Genomic DNA, 23,216 nt, shown 5'->3' with positions numbered 1-23,216 from the left:
TTCTGTAAGACAAACTGGTTTTCTTGTTCCTGTCCTAGTCAGCCTCTGTAGGTACCAAGGTTGTGCTTCCTCTGTTCTGCCATGTCAGTTACCACTCCTTTATCTAGTCTTTTCACCTTTCAAACATTAAAAATCATCTGCTGTTTATCCTGTCTTATGTATAGCTTTTTTAAAAAATGCCTTTAATTCTAATGAGATGCTATCTGAAAGAAGGGGGAGAGGAAATAGATTTGTGGTCAGTCTACTCAAACTTAGATTTATTCTTTGAATATAGGTTCTGAGTTTGAAGTTTAATGCAATATAATTAACGATATTAATTCAGACAATATTTTTGATTATACCTATAATTAGAATATTATACTTTTCTACTAAGGCCTTGAGTATGAATTCTATTCAAACCACTCACCCTACCATATTGTCCATTAATGTGCAACATAGATGGAGTATTACAGACTTTTCAGTGAAAGTCATTGATTCTTAATAAACGTATCCAAAACTTGTGAAAAGGGGGAAGAAAAAAGTGAACTTCAGCTTTATTCTCTCTCTTTTTTTTTTTTTTTTCATTTATATACTTTTATTTGGGAATGTTTAAATCAATACAGAGAAAACGAAATTTCAGAGACAATGAATATCATTAGTTTGGATATCATTACTTTATTATAAAAGAAACACGGAAATTATTTACAGGATGAAAGATTTCAGAACTTCAGTGGCAGCTTCACGTGATGCCATTGGGGGAACGGGCAGCTTCACGTGATGCCATTTCAATAGTGACTTATTTTAGTCGACATATTTTCCAAGAATGTCACCATCTCTAAATAAGAAATAATCCTTGTCATCTAGAACTACTTTGGTGCCTCCATATTCTGGGAGAAGAACTTTATCTCCAACTTTCACACTAACTGGTTGAATCTCTCCACCCTTTCCTTTAGAGCCTGATCCAACAGCTACTACCATTGCTTGCAATACTTTTCCTTGCGATTTTTCTGGAAGCATAATGCCTCCTTTGGTTACAACTTCGGGTGCACTTCTTTCAACTAATACTCGGTCAAAGAGGGGAAGAAACTTTCTAAATGCCTGTCCTGCCATGACTCGGGTTGCCGCACTTCGTACTCTCGCTCTCTCCAGCTTTATTCTTTTAATGGGTTAAAATCAGAGGCAGTAGGCACAATAGGAAGAGTCATTGGGTGGGGGCAGGATTTCAACAGGTACTTGACCTTTAATGATAAGCTTTGAGGGTTGTTACTTACTAGCCTCCTAGGTATGATTATTTTCTAGTCTTCACCATTAAACCTGCAGTCTACTAAGCAACCTTTCCCCTTATAAAGATTGTAAAAGTCCATGTATTTTGTCCTTAGTGCTGAATGAAGATAAATACTCTTCTTCAGTGACCAATTGAAATAATACCTATGAACATTAAACTGTCAGTAGTGTTTTTTGCTACTTGTTTTTTTTTTTTTTTGTATTTGCATTTTATACCCTTATGTGTGTCAGTGCAGTTTATTGAGGTTGTGAGCCAGCAATGGTAAAGCTTTAATCATAAGGGACAGTTATCTTAAATTTTCAAGCAAGATGAGAGGAAAGTAATCTGCTGGCAGCTAACATATCTAGGCTTTGCTCAGAGGCTTCAATTCTGCCATCCTTTAGTGAACACTAGATGCTGGAAAGTTTGAATAGTTTCAGGAGTAGGCCTGTGGAAGTGTTTCTTTTGTAGGATCGAGCCAGTAGACTGTAAGTTGCTGATACAACTTAAATGAGCCCCCATAGGATTATAGAGCACATCTAATTAAAAATTTTAAATGTTTTAGCAGTAATATTTCCAAAGACAAATCAATATACATTCATAATAGAAAAAAAAGTTTTTAATAGAGGAAAACAGGATAAATAGCACCCAAAGCTCTACCAACTAGTCTATATTTTGGTACATTTCCTTACTATTTTTATTCCCCTCATATATATAGATTTTTGGTCAGAATTGACTTTTATTACGTGTAGTGTATGTCATATTATACCCTAATAGTAGTGACCTTAAAAGATAACCTGCTTCGTTTAGAATCAAAGTATTTGAATGAGTGAATTTTCATTTTTCATGCTGTATCTGTTTTTTGAGATTCTAAAATTACACATTAACCAAATAGCTTAAGGACCATATCAGAGTTTTAGTTTAAAACATTTCTAGCTTGAAGGAGAAATTAGTCTTCCAAATAGTGATACTGTTTCAAATATGTTACATCTAGAACTTTTTGTTAATAAGGAATAAGTGGCTTTGCATAAAGCATCTGAAACAAGCAAAATGGTGTTTTATATATGCCATTTGGATATTTCTGATTATTGGATACTGGCAATTTTTATTTAAATGCTCTGTATTTTAAAAAGCATCAACTAGATTTTCTCCCTGCCTCACCTTTCATGTATTTGTGGAGGACATTGATGGGAGAGTGTGACAGCATGGTGAAAACTATTTTATATTAATAGGAGGAAGGAAGGCTCATCTGAATTAGTAAACAAACAAAAACCAAAACCAAAACCCAGCTTTAAAATTGTTCGTATTCTGTGGTATTAAAGAATGCTACTCTTCCTTCCAGTGGCTTTCAGTGATTGGGATTTGGTTATTGGCCTTACTTTAAGGAACAGAGTTGTCCTAACATAGTTTAGGCCATTTTAGTATTTGACTATTGCCGTGTTCATGGGCTCTTCACAAATAAATGGATACTTCTAAAGTGTTTTAAAGATAGTTCATTCTCTAGAGGGTCTCAAAAAGTTCTTTGTCACCTATCCAACACCACTGTAGATAAATTCTCACGAATTTGTACCTTTAGTAAGATTTACCTCCAGTTGTAACTGATCTTAAATAATTTCTCAAACACTTGTCGAATCCTAATTTGTCCCAGATTCTGTGCTCAGTAGCTGGAGGTAGGAGAAGAATCTTCCTAACCTGGAGAAGCTTGTTTACTTAAGAGGGTGGTACTATGCAAGCAGCTGAGACCATGGAACAGTTGGTAAATTAGATGTGTGAGTGTGCAGAAAGTGAGAAGTTTTGTGGTGTGCCTGCTGGCAAAGGGATCCTAGAGGCAGATGGGGTCAAGCTTGCTGGGACAGGAGGAAGAAAAAGGCATTGCAGGCAGAGAGCAGCATGGGTGAGGCAGGAGTGTCAAATAACACGTAGAACAGAATTAGTACAATTTTGAAATGAATGGCAAGTATTCTCTGAGGTTCTCACTTGAGTAATGTAATGGCAGTCTTACTTAAACATGAAGTGAGAAGTTAAATTCTCAGAGTTGTTTTATCCGTTTTTTTTGGATGCGAGAGAATCTTTAAGCAGTACCTTTTTGTCCTCCAGATAAGGAAATTGAGGCCCAGAGAGACTTATGGCCCCCAGCTTTTTAGTGATAGAGCAGCCCTGGCATGCCCAGCCTCTGATTGGAAAACGTTTGTTTCGTCACACTGTCTCCTGAACATTTATTATTGGTGTTCATTTACTGCAGTGAAATGCTCCTACATCGGTATTATATAAAGCATTACGTTTTATTGTAGTAAATGAATAGAAATAGGAAATCTCAGCTGCATTTCATTGCTTAAGGAAAAAACCCTGAAATCTTATTCTAAACTTTTTACATTATTATAAAGGTAATTTATAATAGGTGCTTGCCAGGTTTGATTATAGGTACTATATCAAGGCAGCATTTTAGAACCCATTTCTCAAAGCTCGTCTGTGGAAGTCAGAGTATAGAGGTTTCCCATAGAGCTGCACATGATATCACACTCAGGCAGTTCATGGAGTGTAAGAAAAATCTTAATGCTTTATCGTTTGACATTTTAACCGAGGAAAAACACACACTTGATAGGTTTAACTTACTGTGACATTTTCTTCTATTTCCCTTCCCCTTCAGGTATCTCCAGGGCAGCTTACTAAAAAGTATAGCTCATGCTCAACAATATTTCTAGATGACAGCACGGTCAGCCAGCCTAATCTTAGAACCACAGTAAAATGGTGAGTACAAGTAGGTTGCCAAGGGCTGAGTGACAGACCCCCTTATCGCTAAAAGCATCCTAGCCATACATAAGTTCATTCATTTGAATTGTCCTTTTCAGTGATCAGGTTAAAAAACTGGTGTCAACTATAGATTGATTTCAAGGACCTAAATATGAATTTTCAGTTTCCATTTTAATCTTAGAGCGCATGATAGAAGGGAAAGCCAGTTAGCAAATAAGAAATCCCAGAAAAAGTATAAATCTTTATTTGACGCGTTTCTGTTGCTAAGCCATTGTTGAACACAGTGAGAAAGAGAGGTGCTTTTGATTGGCTGTTTCTAGAGACAATTATTACTGTATGAGTTGTAGTCCTCAAACAACGTGCACTACTTTGGAAGCTGCTCTTAGAAGAAGGAACAGCTTGTCCCCTGCTGGCACCAAAGCGAATCTGCATTTAAATTTAATTGGAGTTTGTCAGATTTATCCCACTGTGCTTTTTTTTTTTTCCTGCACTCTTTCTGTATGAAATTTTACTTCTCCTTCCTGTCCCCCAAAGAGGGGGAGAATATATCAAACCAGTCTTAAGAAATACACACTCAAGCTTAATTTCTTTGTAGATGAAATTTGTTCAACTGAGGTTTTAACTTAATAGACACATTTAAGTTTTGTTTATATATATATATCTCCAACACACTGTATCACTCACAGCAGAGAACAATAAAAGAGGTGAGGTTTCGGAAACATGGCTGTGGTCAGGCTTATACTTAAGGAGACACGAACAGTGTCATGATGATGGAAACTATTCTTTAATTTCTGGGAGCACCTCATAGTCCACAATTGGAGATGCACTTTCAAAACACCCTAATGATGAACCTTTCAAGCTTATTTAAGAGAAAAAAACCAAACGGGATGCAGAGCTTCTTGCCTCCTCCCTCGCGGTTGTCCACGAAACATTAACATCTCCTTAGGATATGAATGTTGATTTTCCAGAACACAGTTTGGGAAATGCTATTTGAAAATATTAATGTCCTTATCCTTAATTTTATTTGTTGTCTTAATTTTATAAGCTAATTGTATTTTTAATTGGTTTTTAATGTGCCAGCTTTTTTTTTAGCTATTTAAATTCTCAGTAACTTCTACTTTAATTAAAGACAGCAAGTTCACAGTCATAATAATGTAACTTTCCTCTCTTGCTTACAATAATAGTTGCAGTCAAGTCATGTTTCAGCAAAAACTGAGCCCCATCTCTAAAGTCCTGAGTTTGGGCACTTATCACATAATCACTCAATGTTTTTCTTCAGCCAAGACACTGAATCTGTGGGTACAAAAACCACTCTACTTTGGCTAGAGTCGCAGCTTCTTTTGAATTCAAAAGAGTCTGATGTCCAGTATATAATTCAAAAGTACTTTGAAAGTAAACCTTGCTCAGGGACTTCCCTGGTGGTGTAGTGGTTTAAGAATCTGCCTGCCAACGCAGGTGACACAGGTTCGAGCCCTGGTCTGGGAAGATCCCACATGCCGCAGAGCAATTAAACCCGTGCGCCACAACTACTGAGCCTGTGCCGTAGAGCCCGCGAGCCACAACTACTGAGCCCGTGTGCAACTACTGAAGCCCACGCACCTAGAGCCCGTGCCGTGCAACAAGAGAAGCCACCACAGTGAGAAGGCCGCGCACCACGACAAAGAGCAGCCCCCGCTCTTGGCAACTAGAGAAAGCCCGCGCGCAGTAACAAAGACCCCATGCAGCCCAAATTAAGTAAAATTAAATAAAATTAAAAAAAAAAAAAAAAGATTTACCTTGCTCAGACAAGAAGGTTTCATCCTTTTTTTTCCCGACCTAGTCTAATTTTTGGAAGTACAGTAAATTTTAATTTGCTCTCATGAAGTTTTAGAAATGATCATTCATCACATTCATTATTGGTGAAATAAAGGTTTACTGAGAAAATTAATAGGGCCAATTGGCTTTTAGGAATGATTTTGAAAATGTTTATCATGGGGTTAGTTTTCAGTGGGGTAGCTGTTCTCAGTGGGGTAGGTGAGCCTTATTAGAATCACTTATGCAACTTTTCAAGATATATGTTTCTGGATGCACAAAGTCCACCCGCCTGCCCCCGCCTCCAAGACACAGTGTCTGTGTGTCTGTCTGTCTGTCTGTCTCTCTCTCACCCACGCACACACACCTGTTGACAAGATGGGGAATGATGTGAAGCATGATTATATGGACAAAAGCATCCCGAGTGATTCTCCGATCTTAACCCTAACTCATTCATCCCTAAACTTTGCTGCACGCTGCAGTCATCTGGGGATCTTTAAAAACAGTCCTGATGCCCAAGTCATACCCAGTGCCGGTTAAATCAGAACATCTTGAAGCAGAAGCCAGGCAGTTTTTAAAGCTTCTCAGATGATCCCAGTGTGCAGCTGAGCTTGGGAGCCACTATTTGGTTAGAGGGCAGGAGAAAGAGAACTGCTTCTGATAATTAGTGGGACCTTAGGTAAGTCAGTTTTAAGCCTTGGTTCCCTTATCTGTAAAATGGGTGGTTTAATTAAATGTCATCTACGGTTCAGTGGTCCTTTCCATCATAAAACTTCTAATGCTGTGATTTTAAAATCAATTTGAAGATGAAACTTTGAAGCACTATAGAAGTATCCATCTTTGATGCTAACGGTGTTACAGGCCTTTATACAAGTGCTAAGATTCTATAGACCTATTCTAAAATTCAGATTTGCCTTCCCTCAATTATTTTGAGTTTCATTTTAGACACTGAGAACAAAGGGGAGCATATAACTTAACCAGAGAACCCCTTTGTTGCCTAATATACAACATCTGTGAATAACTTAGGAATATAGTAACTTAAAAAAGACTACCTAAGGACTTGTATCTATCTGTTCGTTAATACTTTATTTAAAATAATTTGGAAATACCTGTCATTAATAGGATACTGTGTAGTATTATGCTGTCTTATTAGCACTGCTTATTTCAGGATAGCTAGACCTATCATCAGTTTTGTGGCTATAAAATTTTGCTATTAAATTTTCTAATAATTATGTAAAAGTGATTTGAAATCATTTTGGTATAGAGCACTTTTATTATTTACTTTTAGGGAAATAATGGAAAACGGATGGGTAGGTGGATAGCGAACTAAATCACCTGAAATGCAGGGGCTAACAAAAAAACCACACACACACACACACACCCCCACACACAAACTACTATATGGCTTAAATTTAAGCATGTGTATAGATAGATATAACTTGTACAGGACAGAAGGTTTTGTGGGTAGAAGGACAAATGACAGGGGACATATGTAATAATTTATATATTATAATAATCAACCAAAACATGCCTTCTAACAGCATATCTAGCATTTTGGGTCTCCTAATTTTGCTAAAAGCTGAAGAACCTAAAACAAGGGGGAAAGCACCCATGTGGTACTGTTCTGAATTCGAGGATTTCGGGGCCACTGGGCCTCTGGAAGGTCTTCCCTCCTTGCTAACCCCTTTTTAAAAATGTCTTCAGGCCTGATATGATAAAAATCAGTGATGACAATGTATTTTTTTTCCTCCACAGTATGACCTTAGCAATATATTACCACATCAAGAACAGGTGAGCTCTTTTGAAACCTATCTTGTTATTCCAGCTAATTAATTTACAAGGTATCAAGTTTAGTGTTAGGTAATAACTATAGATGTTACTGGCATAAGCTTTTATTATTAGAGTGCTTTTATTACAATATAGAAGTGAATCATTTATTTTTCTCTTAGGACCCTTAATTCTTAGGTTACTGAGCATCCCAAAGAGTATTTGTTTATATGGGTTATATTGATAATTTACTGTATTAGAAATTGAAATTGAGAATTTAAAAAATTAAATTCATTGTATATTAAAACAGGGTGTGCCTTAGCACTACTGAAATTTTGAGCTAGATAATGCTTTGTTGTGGGGTGTCGTCCTGTGTGTTATAGGATATATAGCAGCACCCTTGGCCTCTACTCACTAGATGCCAGTAGCACCTTCTTCCCTCCACATTACGACAACCAAAACTGTCTCCAGCCATGGCCAGAAGTCCCCTGGGGGACGAAATCACCCCTGATTGGGAACCCCAGTGTTCAACATAAATCATTTTTTTTAATGAAAAATAACTATTTTCCACAACAAAAAATATTGAGAGAAAAGTATCTCCTCAATAGAAGACAGCTGATTCTCATATCTATTCTGTCTTCAGTCATTTGTTTTGAAGAAACAATATGAAGAAGATCCAGCCGCTTGCAGATATATAGTTGGAAAAAGGTGTATTTTTAAAGCCTTCAGATAATTTGGTATATTCTTTGATACTGTACCAAAAGTCTGCATGTGCTAGTTTCTTAAATTAGTTAAAATGGAATTCTAAATCATATCAATGAACTTGTAATAAATACTATGTTAAATTAATACCCATTGATCTGTCATGCATACTGAGTAGATCTTTTTACCTGTACCTGACTTTATAATATTATACATTGGTCATTTGGAAAGTATTGGTTCACATTTCTTTAGACAGTGTCAAAAACTCACTTTTGTTAGTATCACCACCAGTCTTACCAGAAAAGTCTTTTAAGTGTTGAGAAGTTGTCAAGTTCACAATCGAAGGTAGAAGTTTTCCAAAACTCCTGATATTTTTAGCTTGATGGCTTGAATTTTATCATTGGCAACAAATAACTTTAGAGTTATTTTCCTTGAAGTGACAGGCTCACTTTGTTCATTTTTGAAAGAATGACTGTGTCAGTTGTACATTCAAATAACGATGGTGTTCGATGAAAAAAGTGTTTCAAATAAAGATGGTGTTCTATGAAAAAAATGACTTACCGCCAAGTCACAAGTGCTTTTCCTTAACACAGCCATATTTCAGTATGTAAAAGTGCTTAATGCATACTTTCCACTTATTCAGAATATTAAAAAGAAGGACCAAGGTTTAAGAACACTATTAATTTTTACTCTTTTATCAAGGATGTTCTTCAAGCAGATTTTTTAACTGCAAGTGGCAGTGAATAATTGAATAACTTCTAATTCAGTTTGGTACCACTGCCTTGATTCATGCTCAGAAACCAGCAGTTTTACCCACTTTTGCTTTTATACATCCATAGCAAATGTCACACAATGTGAAGGGCAGGTAGTGTCTTAGTATTCTTATAAAAGCAGTTTTGACCTCTTGGGCCTCCTGAAGGAGGGGATAGGGGAGAATCCCAGAGGCCTGCAGACCACATTTAGAGAACCGCTGTTCAAATGAGCGCAGTGTATTAGTGTGGTGAAATTTTAAATTAAAAAGCCTGGTTTCTTTTAAAATAAAAAGACAATTACATTTTTAACTCAAACTATTTAAAAGAGACAAGAAGAAATACACAATAAGGATATAAAGAACTAAAGAGAAAAAAACGGGAAAAAACCATGAATCTCATATTCACATTGATTGAAGTGAGAAGAATTTATTGCCCACCACCACTGCTTCATAAAATGTTCTTGCATATTCCAGTGTGAGGTTAGAGGGGTGAAAATATATTGGTTTACTAGCATTGCCTGTTAGGGAGGGTCAGTGCTTATAGAGGCAACTCTGGCTGGTTGTTGTAGAAAAGGTTTCACAGAACTTGATGTGCTGAGTAAAAATAGGTCAGGAAACCTTTCTAAGGGTGGAATCCAGGAGAAGAATTTATAAAACTGTTTGCTTCGTTGAAGGTTAAGCTTCCTCTACCCCTCTCTCTACTCCTAGCCGATATTTTACTAAGATAGTAAGTCCTGAATTAATTTTTTAAATGCACATTCTTATTTTATAGAGTTGCAGATAGATCCTTGGATATTTTTGATGAGAGATTACATCCACTCACAGTAAGTGTCAGTTTTATTGAAGTGGTATTTTTCTCTTATACAGTTGTGTTTATTTCATGCTGATTTGCTTTGAAATTAATTACTAGAAGAAAATTACTTCCTCCAGCTCGAAGTCAAATTCATCTTCCTTTAAGTCTTCTTCCCCACGCCATGTTGTGTCTAGTCATTTTCCCGAAGGCGTGTTGTATAAGGGGTTGATGGATATGAACCGAGTTGCACTTTGTGTGAATAGTGAGCAGGTAAGTAAACATACCCAAGTAACAGAAAATGTATCTTTTTAAAGGATGATGTTCCATAGCATCAAACAATATAAATATTTGTAAATAAACCTAATATGATAAGGCCTCTAAGAAGAAAATTAGAAAACTGTTTACATTTTAAACGAATTAAAATGACAAAGTTTTAAAGTTCACTTCTCCGGGTGCTCTGTGGCCACACGTGGCTGGCGACTGCTGTACAGGACAGCACATTCTTAGAGCCTTATGGTTACAGGACACTGGAAATGTGTTTTCAAAGTTGACTACAGAAAAGTATGACATATGGTGATCAGCAAGACTTTTGAGCCTAAAAGTATTGGGTTGGCCAAAAAGTTTGTTTGGTTAGTGAATATATTGTTCAATAAAATGCTTGGTGAAAATGAAAACTGTGTCTTTTATTTTTACTTAAAACCAAATGAACTTTTTGGCCAACCCAATAGTTTACATTTGGTTAGAATTCTGTGGGGAGGAACGTGGAAATACATAAATTTTCTGCGGTTGTGCCTGTATTTTTCTTTAATGAATGGTGGTGAGTACTGGATCACTGTGGTATTTTAGGATCCCATTGTTTAGATTTAAAAGACTACAAGACATGTCACCCAATCAGAATTATTTTAAGGGGCACGTGGGCCCAAGTGTGAAGACTGCTATCTTAAGGGTACTTTTAAGTATTTTTCTTCCGTGGATACTTAAATTGCATTTTTTCTCCCTTCAGCGAGAAAAGATTCCAGAGGAATACTTCGAGCATGATCCTGAACACAAATTCATTTACGGATTTGTTCATACTCTTTCTAGTGCCGCACAGCTAACTGCTGAAGGTGCAGTAGTAACTTTGGTAAGATATTTTTTCTTTCATAAAGCATCTGTAGAAATTTCTGTCTTGTACACATGGTATGGTCCTGTTTTTCCCAAATGAAAGTAGGTTCCTGAAACGATCATTAGAACTTTATTAAGAGAAACCTATCAAAAGAAAGTAAAGTATACACATTTGAGCTTTAATCATCATTATGATTTAAAACGTTGCCATTGCTTTTCTCATCACAAAACAATTGCTATTAAAGGCAGCAGGAGAGATTTCTGGTTTCTCCTTCCACACCTGAGGGGACACACGCACGCACAGTGCACACACGCACACACAGACGACGCGTGTGGTGGTGGTGGGGCGGGGCAATCACTGAGCGCTCTGGTCCACAGGCAGAAACAGGTTCCGGGCAGTTTGAAGCTGAGTCCCAGACTGCACTGCCTAGGCAGTTCTGATGTGTGTCCTGACTGAGAACTACTGCCCTCAGTTCTCTGTTCCTTGGATAATGGATAATGGTGTTAACCATCCCTGCTGTCCTCTTACTGCCTGCATGTGAAGTTGCCCAGGACTAGGGTGCCAGTAGGACTTCAGAAGGCTTTACTCTAGTTAGCCTGCTAAGCTACAGCTGTGTAAGGACCTTTTTGTCATCCATTCCTAATTCCTATGGTAAGATTTTATCATTTGAATAATAAATCATATTCAAGTGAGAGGTAGTTGGGATTGTTTTACTCCTCCCTATAGCAAACCTGTAGGGGGGAAAGTCAGCTGCGTGGTCTGCAGGGAAGGAATACTTAGGCCACTCACTGCCTGCTCCTATCAAGGCAGAATTTAGGACAGGAGGCTTGTCCTTTTGAAAAGAGACCCCTCAGTGGGTACTGGATCAGACACAGGCCTTTTCTTGGCGCTACAGGCCACTTGGAGTGCTTAGCACATGCTTGAGAGAGGCAGGAATGGTGCTTGCATATGGAGAGCTAGGAAATGCAGGAAGGAGAGTATTTGGGTTGGAAGAGGGGCATTTCTTTGTAGCCAAGTTAAGCTTGATGTACCTGCGAGACAGCAGAATGGCAGTGTCTAGTAATCATTTGAATATATGGGATTGGAGCATGAATCTGAGCTAGAGGGAGGGAATTAAGTGTAGCTGTTCAAATGCAGAGAAAGTATGTAAAATAAAAAGTGGGTAGAAGATAGATCCTACTAGAGACTGTCAGCACTTAAGGGACAGATCCCCAGAGGAGTGGCTACAGTGGTAGGAAACCCAGCAGAGAACCCTAAGAGACACCAGGAGAGGTTCAAGAAGGAGAGTATGGTCCAAACGCTAAATGCTACCAAGAAGTTGCTCATGTCATAAATACCATGTCACTGAATACCTACTCTGTGTCACTTTTCTACATGTGGGGGGTGGAGGAGAGAACAAGTTGGATAAATAAAGTTCTCGCCTTTATGGAGCAAGTGTGGAAGACGTAAATTTTTTTTTTTTTTTTTTTTTTATCGGAGTACAGTTGATTTACAGTGTTGTGTTAGTTTCAGGTGTATAGCAAAGTATAAGTGTTTTTTTTTAATGAGTGTTTTTTAAAAGATGACTATTTCAAGTGGTGGTAAAAACCATGAAGAGAAAGCAAGGTAAAGGGATAAAGTGATTAGAGGGGCTTACTAGAAAGCTCAGGAAGAGCCTCTTTAAAGAGGTAATGTTTGAACCCAGGACCTGGCTGAACTGAGGAAGATCAGGTACGCTGGCATTACGGGCAGAGGGGACAAGTGCAAGGCTCTGAGACAGGAACTTGTTCTGTGTGTTCAAGGAAAAGCAAGGTGGCCATTGTGATCCGAGCGGGGAATGAGGGAAAGAGCATAGGTGATGAGGTCACGGAAGGACAAGGCCGTACCGCACAGGGCCTCGTAACTTGCAGGCCACGGGAAGAAGGTATTTGTTTGATGGGAAGCCTCTGGCAGATCTGGAGCAGGCGCATAAAGTACTCTTAATTTAAGAGGCTCTCCTGGCTGCTTTGGGGAGAACAGACTGTAGTCTGTTGGGAGGCAGAGAAGTTAGGCAGTGGCAGCGATACAAGTCAGAAGTGACAGACAGAAAAGCGGTCAGGGTACCAGTGAAGGTAGAGATAACAAGAAGTCCTAACAGATTGGAGCAGGATACACTCAAGTGCAGGTTTTTGGTCTCAGCGACTGGGCGTGTGGCAGTGCTCTTTCATTTATGAGGGAAGGCCTGGGGAGTGGAGCTCTGGGACGAAGAGCTCTGGGTTGTTTGTGTGAAGGCACCGGTGACCACGGCAAGAGTAGTCTCTGTAGAGTGGTAGCAGCAGGAGGCTGACTGAAGTGGGTTAAGGAGAGGATGGGAGATGAGGAGCTGGCCTCAGGCCTGAGGACGCCGTCTAGGGGCAGTGGGGGACAGGCTGGGGACATGGAAGCATTCACACTGGAGGAAGCCTCTGACAGAGAGGGAGAAGTTGTTCAAAAGGAGACTAACTGTGGGCACAGTGCTCTGCAGAAGTGAGGTGGGATCAACTTCATTCATAGGAGAGTTAGCTTCAGTGAAAAGAAAGAAATCTCGCTTCCTCCGAGACAGGAGGGCAAGTGGGATAAATGAATATCAGCACGTGTACCAAGTTTGCCAGTACAAAGGTGAGAGGAAGTTGAGAGATTGCCAGTGTCGTTTCAGTGCCTCTGATGAGTCCCATAAAGTAGAGAGTTGAACCTTGCGGGGAGAGTCGTTCTTAGGGTACTAGAGAGTGCTGAGTTCTTTGGGGAATGGGAGCCGAATTTCACTAAGAACATATAATCTCAATACCCGTGTTTGAAAACACAGTAGAGTTTGGAGGGCATGGGCGAATCTGAGCTGTCAATCTGATAACCCTTCAGAGAGTAAACAGACTCTTTCAAACTGGACATTTTTCTTTTTGTCAAATGGCATATACACTCTTCTACAGAGGTAACAACAAATCACAGCTTACCTCTCTAATCTTTGCTCAGCTGTTAACTCCATCCAGTTCTTTGTAGGGTAGACATTTGATACATGTAAAAGAAACCGTGAAATCATCTCACAAACCGGCAGGTTTAGAGGAGCCCCAGGGATACAGACACAGGCAGGTCTTCCCACCTTAAAACCAAAAGAATTGACTAAGCTGCAGATTATGTAAGACAGAAATGAATAATGAAATGATAATGGAGATGTGAAAAATTGGGGCTATGAAAAGGACTACCCTTTGTATGCATGTGTGTTCCTTCAAAAGGCACTAAAATATGGGAATACTTGACAGTTGTAAAGCCCCTTTGTACTGCCTGTCCTGCTGTGCCACGCAGCAGCCACTGGGAGGCTCTCTTGACCACCAGTTTTTATCTTCAAGTTCATGCCACAAAAGGACTGGTGACTGACTCTGAAGAGAAGGTAAAGATGTGCTCAGTCTTACCAGAATTTTACACACTCAAGCGTTATGTAAAATCGCCATGCAACCACCACCAGTCTTGTAGTTAACATTGCACGTGATAGGCACTCAAGCATTTACTGAACAGTTGAAGTCGACACTGGGCTGTATGTGCTGCCCTTGACAAGTGGGAAGGTAATAATACAATGCGTGTCTTTAGAATGCCCTTTGCTGAGATGTCCTTTCATTCCTGTGACCAAAATTGGGTTGGAAATTCACACGGGCAGGGCAGAGTAGAAATATCAGACTCACAGAAATATCTGACTTACAACTGTGACCTGGCCTCTGGCCTTGGCTTGGCTGAGCAAAGTCTTTGTAGAACCTAGGAATAAAAGGGGTGTCAAAAAGAGATGAAATCTGTCATTCCTAACAATTCTTATCACAGCACTTAAACTGAACGAAAATCAAAGATCAGTGCTCTACTTTTGCAGGTTTACTTAGAAAGGCTTTTAACTTATGCTGAGATCGACATTTGCCCCACTAACTGGAAAAGAATTGTTTTGGGAGCCATTCTTCTTGCCTCCGAGTTTTGGGACGATCGGGCTGTATGGAATGTGGACGACTGCCAGATCCTCAAGGACGTTACAGTTGAGGACATGTGAGTTTGTAAGGTTACCGTGAACTTTCTAACCATTTTCCAATACCTCATTTGCTCTCATAAAGTTTACATTTTTAAGAAATGTTACATTTTAAGAAAGGTTACCTTGTGCAGAGAGCTGAAATAGACATAAAATTACAGCCTTCTTTCTATCTAGCTGTAGTATAACAATTTGTATTTCCCCTCATTCATTGGTAGGTCTTGATGTGTTATTGTTGTAATACTCTGCTTGAGAAATTGAAATTATTTTTCTGGTGGTTTTTGCCAAACATTTTACAAGCTCACTACCAGAGCAACATGGTACAGTAAGTAACTTGACAGCTTTCTTAAAGCTGTCTACCAGGTCCAGTCCATTTTTAAGGGGCACATGCCTGGTCTTTGAAGCAAGTGGCCACTGTTAAGGTCTTAGGGCCTCTAGACTACTGACAGGTTATAATTTCAACCTGAGTCACACATTGTGTATTTGCTTTTGCTGGTCTTTTTCTCCTTTTTATCTGAGGTTCTGTTGTTACAGAAACTATGATGTACAGGTAGCCACATATAAAGGTTTCAGATCCCTGTGTTCCTGTCTCCTCCCCTAAAGTCTGCTGAGCTAGGAAACACCTACCTCTCAGGTCGTCCGGGAAGCATCCCTGGGGCCTCACCCAGGGCACTCAGCAAACACAGCGGCACTTTGTGGGGCCTTGAGTTAACTAGGCAGGTTCTCCTCACAGATGGCACGCTCACATTGGCATGAAACGCCAGGCTTCCAATCTGGCTCTGGTGAAGGGCCCCAAGGGTGGGAAGCAGGATGAGCCAGAGAGGTAATTCCAGCAGACTCTCGAAGTGCCCGCTTGACAGTGAACCTGTCTTTGTGGGTGGCATTCAGGAAAATGTGAAAGGACACCTCTTGATTATATTGGACAGCAGCGGCCGATCAAGATGGCAGGCAGGGGCAAGAGTTTGTTTTTGTTACCTTTGCCCCTTACCCTAGATAATTCACAATTACCAAAGTGCATATTTACAGCTGAAGCGAGGAAAGCTGTGACTAAGAGAAGGGACCAGTGACTGTCAGTAGCTGTCAAAGTGGCTTTTGGTGAAAATGCCCACTTTGGTGATCATGTAAACCAGGTGGTCGTGGTGATATTGCTGGTAGCAATCTTAGCAAACAGTGGAACAGCAGATAATGAATTTGAAATGAATAGAAGTACTTTTGGAAGTTGCAGAAACTAAAGTGACGTTGACCAACACTATCATCAGTCTTTGAACTGGTCCCTTGAAGGAAGGAAAATTTGTAATCGTGAACACCATCCCTGCCATGATGGCAGCTGAAATTTTCTCAGAATCTGCAGCTGAGCTGACTGGGGCTCTGGTTCCAGGTACAACATCCGAGAACATGCAGGGAAACGTGTGGGTGTTCATAGACATTGAGCCCAGGAGCATTGGCGGCACTGTCCAGCTATGAAGAAACTAATTCTAAACAACGCTTTTCTGTGTAGAACGGAGAATCACCAGGAGTTATGTTTATAATAGGCTGCTTTTGTTTATGATCTTTGGGAGTTGGAAAGCATTACAACAAAGTGTTTAATACACATTTGTTTCATCCCTCTGCTGTTGACTACTATTTGTAATGGTCTCATTTTGAGTCTGAATTGAAAAATTGCTGTCTATCAGCTTTTCCTTAAAACTTTCTAACATCTCTGTGTCTTGTTAAATATATATTTCCCTTCAAAAGAGTAAGTTAAACTGAGCAGCTGCTGTTCAGACAGTTTGCTGCGCCTGTAAGTGGTAGGCTCTTCAGCCACCTAGCCATTTACAAACAGCAAAAAACACAGAAGATGCATATTCTGTAGGCATAATGCTTTTCTTCAGTGATTAAAGCTCTATTAATAGACATGTTAATCCTATGAAGTACTGTATTTCCACACAATTAAAATGTATTAGTGGAGAAAATATAAAAGGGATAGTGAAGTGCATTTATTCCTGTAGTAAATTAAGTCCTGATTAGCTGATTATCAAAACATTATCTGATTTACATTTCTATAGACTTCTGGCCGTATGAACAGGAAATTAATTTTGGAAGTAGGTTCAGTTAGGTTTAAAGTTCAACAAATGAGAAACCTCATTTCTGCTCATACTCTGCTCTCCATACAGGAGAACATGGAGCATTTGTTGATTTATCCAATGGATAAAATATTAACACTTGAAAACCAAGAAACCAAATGTATTGTAAAATAAGCCACTTGCATGTTTGTTTGGGTATTTATCATTTTTATCTAATCAACTCTCTAAAGTGATTGCTGTGAAAAGTGGTAAGATTTACTCTAACTTTATATTTATTTACTTAAACATTTGGCAAGCAAATGGCTGGATATGGTCATATAGCAGAAGCCTGCTCCCAGCACTCTACTTTCCCACTTCATTGAATTCGCCCTCTGTGGGCGTGTGCAGTCTGTCCTGGCAAGGGGCGGTAGGTCTGAACATTCTGGGCTGCTCTCCTAACACCGGGGGCAACAACTGCTCTATCAGAGGTCGTATCGTAAAGTGGGTTTAGTCTAGCTGAGACATAATCTTACTGCCTTCCTAAGCTTAAAAAGTGCATCCTGTCCTGTCATGGTGACGACAACTCACCCTAGTAAGGTTTTAAGGTGAACAGAAACTTGCATTATGCCCTTTGACACAGCCCCATGCACGGGGTGGGGGTGGGGGTGGGGGGATTCCCTTTCCCATCGAATGTAGCTTATTTATTTATTTACTTGAGATGAATCCTTGTTGCCTCAAGAGTTTTCCCCCCTCAGAGATAATAGCAGTGGCTCTCGATGGATCCATTTGTTGCCGTGGTGATGTGCCCACTCCTTTTGTTGGCTCGTCTCTACTTCAGTAAGCCCCTTCCTGTCATCAGCCCGGTGAAAATGTCTGCAAGTTCTTCAGAGCTAATAAACAGCATACATCATTCCTTTCAACTGATCACTAGAGCGGGGCCTCGTGAGTGAGTGTGGAGCATGAATCGTACAGCTGCACTAATGGAACTCTGAAGAATGAGCCCCTGAGTCAGCAGCATGAGTGCATAAGAGGGCCATGACCTCTTCCCCCTTGTCCCAGACTCAAAGTGCTGGGACGCAGAAAGGACCACAAATAGCTGTACCTTGTTTGCACATTAGGGTATTAATCCAGCTGGGTAGCCATTATTGGTTTCAAAACAGTATTTAGAGCCATCCTAGTAGCTCAGAATGGTATTTTTGAAGATAGCCCAGTTGACTAAAATTGTCCTGTGTTGGTTTTGTCTTCTCCTCCTCCCCCAGGAATGAGATGGAAAGGCACTTCGTGGAGCTACTTCAGTTTAATATTAATGTTCCTTTCAGTGTGTATGCCAAATACTACTTTGACCTTCGCTCCTTAGCAGATGACAACAACCTGAATGTTCTATTCACTCCTCTTAGCAAAGAAAGAGCACAGAACTTAGAGGTAAGGCTGTGAAATCACTAACTGGGGTTTTCTGTCAGCCACCGAAGCCACACCTGTAGCTAAATTATATTAAGCAGTGATTAGGAAAATGGAAAGCTGTTAACAGTTTGAAGAGCTTATTGACCCGTTGGCATCATATTTCCTGTGTCTTTTATGGTTTATACAGGGATCCCACATTATAAAAAAAAAAATTGTCTCTTCTGTAACCATAATTCAGAATACTTTCAATCATATTTAATCTGTTCTTAATGGTTTTCCATTTGAACCTCTACACTTACATATAACCATACATGAATAATTTCTTAAAATTGTATCCCTAATCAGATGTACCTACAGAATCTACTTACCACTCTTAACTGTCTGTTTTTTTTTTAATAATTGATGTTTTGGACTATTTCTACTGTCTTGATATTTTTAATAAATAAATAAATGTATTTATTTATTTATGGCTGCATTGGGTCTTCGCTGCTGCACGCGGGCTTTCTCTAGCTGCGGCGGGCGGGGGCTGCTCTTCATTGCGGTGCGCAGGCTTCTCATTGCAGTGGCTGCCCTTGTTGCAGAGCACGGGCTCTAGAGCGCAGGGTCAGTAGTTGTGGCGCACGGGCTTAGTTGCTCCTCGGCATGTGGGATCTTCCCGGACCAGGGCCCAAATCCGTGTCCCCTGCATTGGCAGGCGGATTCTTAACCACTGCGCCAGCAGGGAATTCCCTCTTAACTGTTTTTTACTCAGCTTGCAGTTCGTGTGTGTGTGTGTGTGTGTATGTGTGTGTGTGTGTGTGTGTGTGTGTGTATCACAGTTCAGTCCCATGAGTTTATTAGACAAAGCATCCGTGGCTAACCTGAGAGACCTATACTTGGAAGGTATAATGTGGATTCAGATACTGGATGTAGAAAGTACATGAGTTTTTAATATAAATGGTAACGTACATGGAACAACGTAATACTTATGGCTTATGATTTTTGGTGGGTATACAGCAAAATTCACAACTGAAATGAACACATTTAAAATTGATACTTTCTGTGGTACCTTGGTGGTACTTTAGAATAAGATGTTTTTCTACCATAATTTATGTGCAAGTGAAATAGCACCTTTCAGCGCTTGTCATTAGACCTCTCCTACCTTCAGCACATACCTACCTGATTAAAATTTTCTTAGAGTATGTAATAACTAATGAAAACTGAAGAGAAGTTGAATAGCTGAGTAAACACTGATTTTGCCCAAGTGTATGTCCATTACGTTTAAGGATCACGTGTGTAGGTAACAGATGATATTGCTATTAGGAGCCTATCATTAGGAACCCAATTTTTAAGTAACTCTAAGTTATTAGGGCAAGTTACCCCTTGCCCCAGCAATCTAATCATAGCCCTTAAAGGTTATTACCTTAGGGAACTGTCAGTTAGTGTAGATATCAGCTATCCAAAGTAGCAGTAACTATGAACTTATCTAAACGAATGGAGATGTGTGGCTTATCAATGATGCTTTTTTTGTTTTTTTAAGGTCCGAACATTTTTTTCCCCCCTAATTATACCTATGTTCTACCTGATTGACTTTCCTAGGCCATTTCCAGATTGTGTGACGACAAATACAAAGACGTGTGTAGAGCTGCTATGAGAAGGTCTTTCAGCGCTGATCATTTCATTGGTATTCGGCGCTCCAATGCCATCCTCTCTTAAGGGAGAAGTGAGGGGTTGTAACATCATAAACCCCTCGAAACAAAGACTGGAGAAATATCACCTCTCCTGCTCAGAAACCAGCAAAGTTAGTATTTTCACCTTAAAGAAAGACATTGAATTCAAGAGACTCATGGACAAGCGAAGATTATGCTCATAGGAAAGAACGGGACCTCGTCAATGTAACACGCTCTTCTGTCCTTTTTATTGTAAACAGAGTTACAAAAACCACTCCAAAGCTAAAAGCTCCCAATCCACGCACAGATATCTGCTCCCAATCCACGCACAGATATCTGATAGCTGTGAGCTATGTGAGGTTTTTTAATTAATAGTTTAAATTTTTAGACTTTAAAGACACTAGCTATATAACTTCTATGTTTTTCTTACCTCACTGTCCCATACTGCTGCATATTCCTTTAGAATCAGTGCAGTATTACCATCAAAAAATGGGACTCCAAAAAAAAAAAAAAGTAAAAAAACAAAAAAAGAAAAAAAAACAAAAAAACAAAAAAAAAACAAAAAAGAAAAAAAAACAAAAAAAAACAAAAAAGAAAAAAAACACAAAAAAAAAAACAAAAAAAAAACATGGGACTCCTAACAACTCATAAAGCCAAACTTCGGAACAGACTGTTGTAGCATCGTTAGGTTTTGCAGGGTTCTTCCTCCCTACTATATCATTGAAGCTGCTAGTCATTATTGGCAATCAATTTAAACCAAAAAGCTGCTGAATAACACATGTCATCCAAATTCTTTGCAGGCAGTACTTATTAGCATATTAGCATGTTTGCGATCATAAACAGAGAAAGTAGGTTATTTCCTTCTATTGGGTCCGTGCTGCATTTCTTGTTAACTATAATGGTGCTTCTGATTTTGTGATGATTTTCCTCTTTGTTATGTACTTGTGTTAAAGGATATTTTCATAATTCCAGCCAACATGGTGGTCCAGTAATTAACAAGCCGGTGATGAAATAGAAGGTGTCCCAAAAGTCCCAAAATTAGAACAATTTTAAGCTTTAATATAGTGTGCTTGGATACTCCAGAACAGTGTCGCAGAAGTATAAATGCTAGACTGGCAAAACATCACTTGAAACTTTAATCGAATTTCTTCTAAACTCATTTACTTTTGTACATTTTAAACATTAAGCTTTTATTTTTTTATTTTTTATTTTTTTAAATGAATTAATTTATTTAATGGCGTGTTGGGTCGTTTCTGTGTGAGGGCTTTCTCTAGTTGTGGCAAGCGGGGGCCACTCTTCATCGCGGTGCGCGGGCCTCTCACTGTCGCAGGCTCTCTTGTTGGGGACACAGGTTCGAGCCCTGGCTTGGGAAGGCCCGTGAGCCACAATTACTGAGCCTGCGCGTCTGGAGCCTGTGCTCCGCAACAAGAGAGGCCGCGATAATGAGAGGCCCGCGCACCGCGATGAAGAGTGGCCCCCGCTTGCCACAACTAGAGAAAGCCCTCGCACAGAAACGAAGACCCAACACAGCCATAAATAAATAAATACATAAATTTTAAAAAATAAAAAATAAAACAATAAACGCTTAACGTTTAAAATTTACAAAACTAAATGAGTTTAGAAGAAATTCGATTAAACTTTCAAATGATGTTTCGTAAGTTTGTGGCATTTATACTTCTACAAGTATCAAAGCTTAAAATTGCACTAAGACTTGAGGGGATACCTCCCCTCCTCTTTTTAAAATAGTCCTTTGCAAGGCTGGGCTGCTTACCTGCTTGATCACCTAAGTTTCTTTTTTCTAGATTTGGTGAAGGAATTATGAACAACAGTGTTAATTCACATGTAATAAATTGAAAAGAACTGGACCCTAGTAGTAGTGACAGGAGAGTAAGTGATACGAAACAGCTTTTCTATCCTGTGTGTTAACCTGGCTGTAGGTGTCTCACTTCAAGTTCTATGTAAGAGGAAACATATAAACCTTAGGAACCCTTACCTCAGGCTTTAAAAGGCAGGGAGGTCCAGTAATCAGTCTTTTTGGAGATTGGTAACGATGTCACCTAAACTTGAAATATTAAAAAAACAAAAAAAAAAAAGTGTTCTCAACTATGTGAAATCTTTCTCCTCCTACCTTCTCAAATGTAATCCTAGGAATTTTGCCTGTAAACAAAGCATTTCTGGGCCAGAAGTACTTTCTCTCTTTATAGCAAGGCTTCACATTATACTGAGTGCTGCAGGTTCCATCATTTTTAAGGGACAGAGACATAAATGATAAATTATGGTATATAAAATACTACAATCTACCACCTCAAAAAATATTGTTTATGGAGTTTGGAGCTTGGAAATTCAAGTACTGATTGCAGTTTTATTTTGAAAAGAATGCTACAACTTATGTGGTTTTTCTTCCTCATGTTTATATTAAAAGAAAAGCTAATAAACTCTGTTTTAATTAAAATATATGGCTACTGTGTTTGTAACACTTCTCACTGTTCACATAACATTACAACTCTGCCTAACTCAAATGTTTTCAGTCAGCTCTGATAGTCGGGCCTTAAAGCATTTTCCAACTAACCATTCATAAGTTGTTTTGACCCCTGCCTTTAGTTAAGATGTAGACATTTATTTCTTCAGCTTACGCTCTTTTCAACCTGAAGATAATCTAGTCCACTTAAAATCACTGGCTACAGTGCTCAGTGGCATAATGCATTAGATGGCATTTTTGAATTGTTTGTTATGGTGCCAAGATGGAAATGCACATTGAAAGATAAAAGTAGGTAAATCCACAGAGAAAGGAATTACAGGAATACTGTAGAATCAGAACTTGTTGTTTGAGGGTTTCAAGCAATTGAACAGGAAAGAAAATGGAAGAACAGGAAGCAGTAGAATTGTGGTTGCTGTTAAGAGGGTGACTTTTAAACAAGCCACGTAATTTGACTTTAACATGCTATTTCACTTAACATTCAGTTGGAAATATACCAGATCTCTCAAGTTTCTTTTAGACCCTAGCCACTGCACTTGAGCAATATTCCATCAGTCCTGATAGTATTGCCGTAGTATTTCCTCCACCTTAGTTACCTTCCTAAGGTCACATCTTTAACTTTGTTCTTGTTAAGTTGCTGATGAGGAGAAATGATCTGATTTAGTACAGAAGGGAAAAAAAATCGATCACAAGTCACTGTTTATATCAATAGTTTGCACCGCGTAGTAATATGCCAGTTACTAAGCAGAAA

At 39.2% G+C, this 23,216-nt stretch overlaps 1 protein-coding gene across 2 annotated transcripts in view; it reads left to right on the top strand.

The window, feature by feature from the left end:
• Positions 1–20,838, top strand: part of LOC309662627 (cyclin-Y-like protein 1) — a 34,379-nt gene extending 13,541 nt beyond the window's left edge. Inside the window, exons 4-10 of one of the 2 annotated variants that reach the window (XM_082465539.1) lie at positions 3,891–3,991; positions 7,541–7,576; positions 9,778–9,829; positions 10,802–10,921; positions 14,751–14,917; positions 18,199–18,361; positions 19,919–20,838. In XM_082465539.1, the coding sequence (XP_082321665.1) occupies positions 3,891–3,991; positions 7,541–7,576; positions 9,778–9,829; positions 10,802–10,921; positions 14,751–14,917; positions 18,199–18,361; positions 19,919–20,035 (756 nt within the window). In that variant the 3' untranslated portion in view covers positions 20,036–20,838. The remainder of the gene's footprint in view (positions 1–3,890; positions 3,992–7,540; positions 7,577–9,777; positions 9,830–10,801; positions 10,922–14,750; positions 14,918–18,198; positions 18,362–19,918) is intronic. The other variant, XM_082465540.1, reaches the window with a different exon arrangement.
• Positions 20,839–23,216: the final 2,378 nt, after the last annotated feature.

This window comes from Balaenoptera physalus (genome assembly GCF_965194825.1).
Source record: "Balaenoptera physalus genome assembly, chromosome: 6".
In the NCBI taxonomy this organism is placed as follows: Eukaryota; Metazoa; Chordata; class Mammalia; order Artiodactyla; family Balaenopteridae; genus Balaenoptera; species Balaenoptera physalus.
This window is presented reverse-complemented; position numbering and strand designations above follow the sequence as displayed.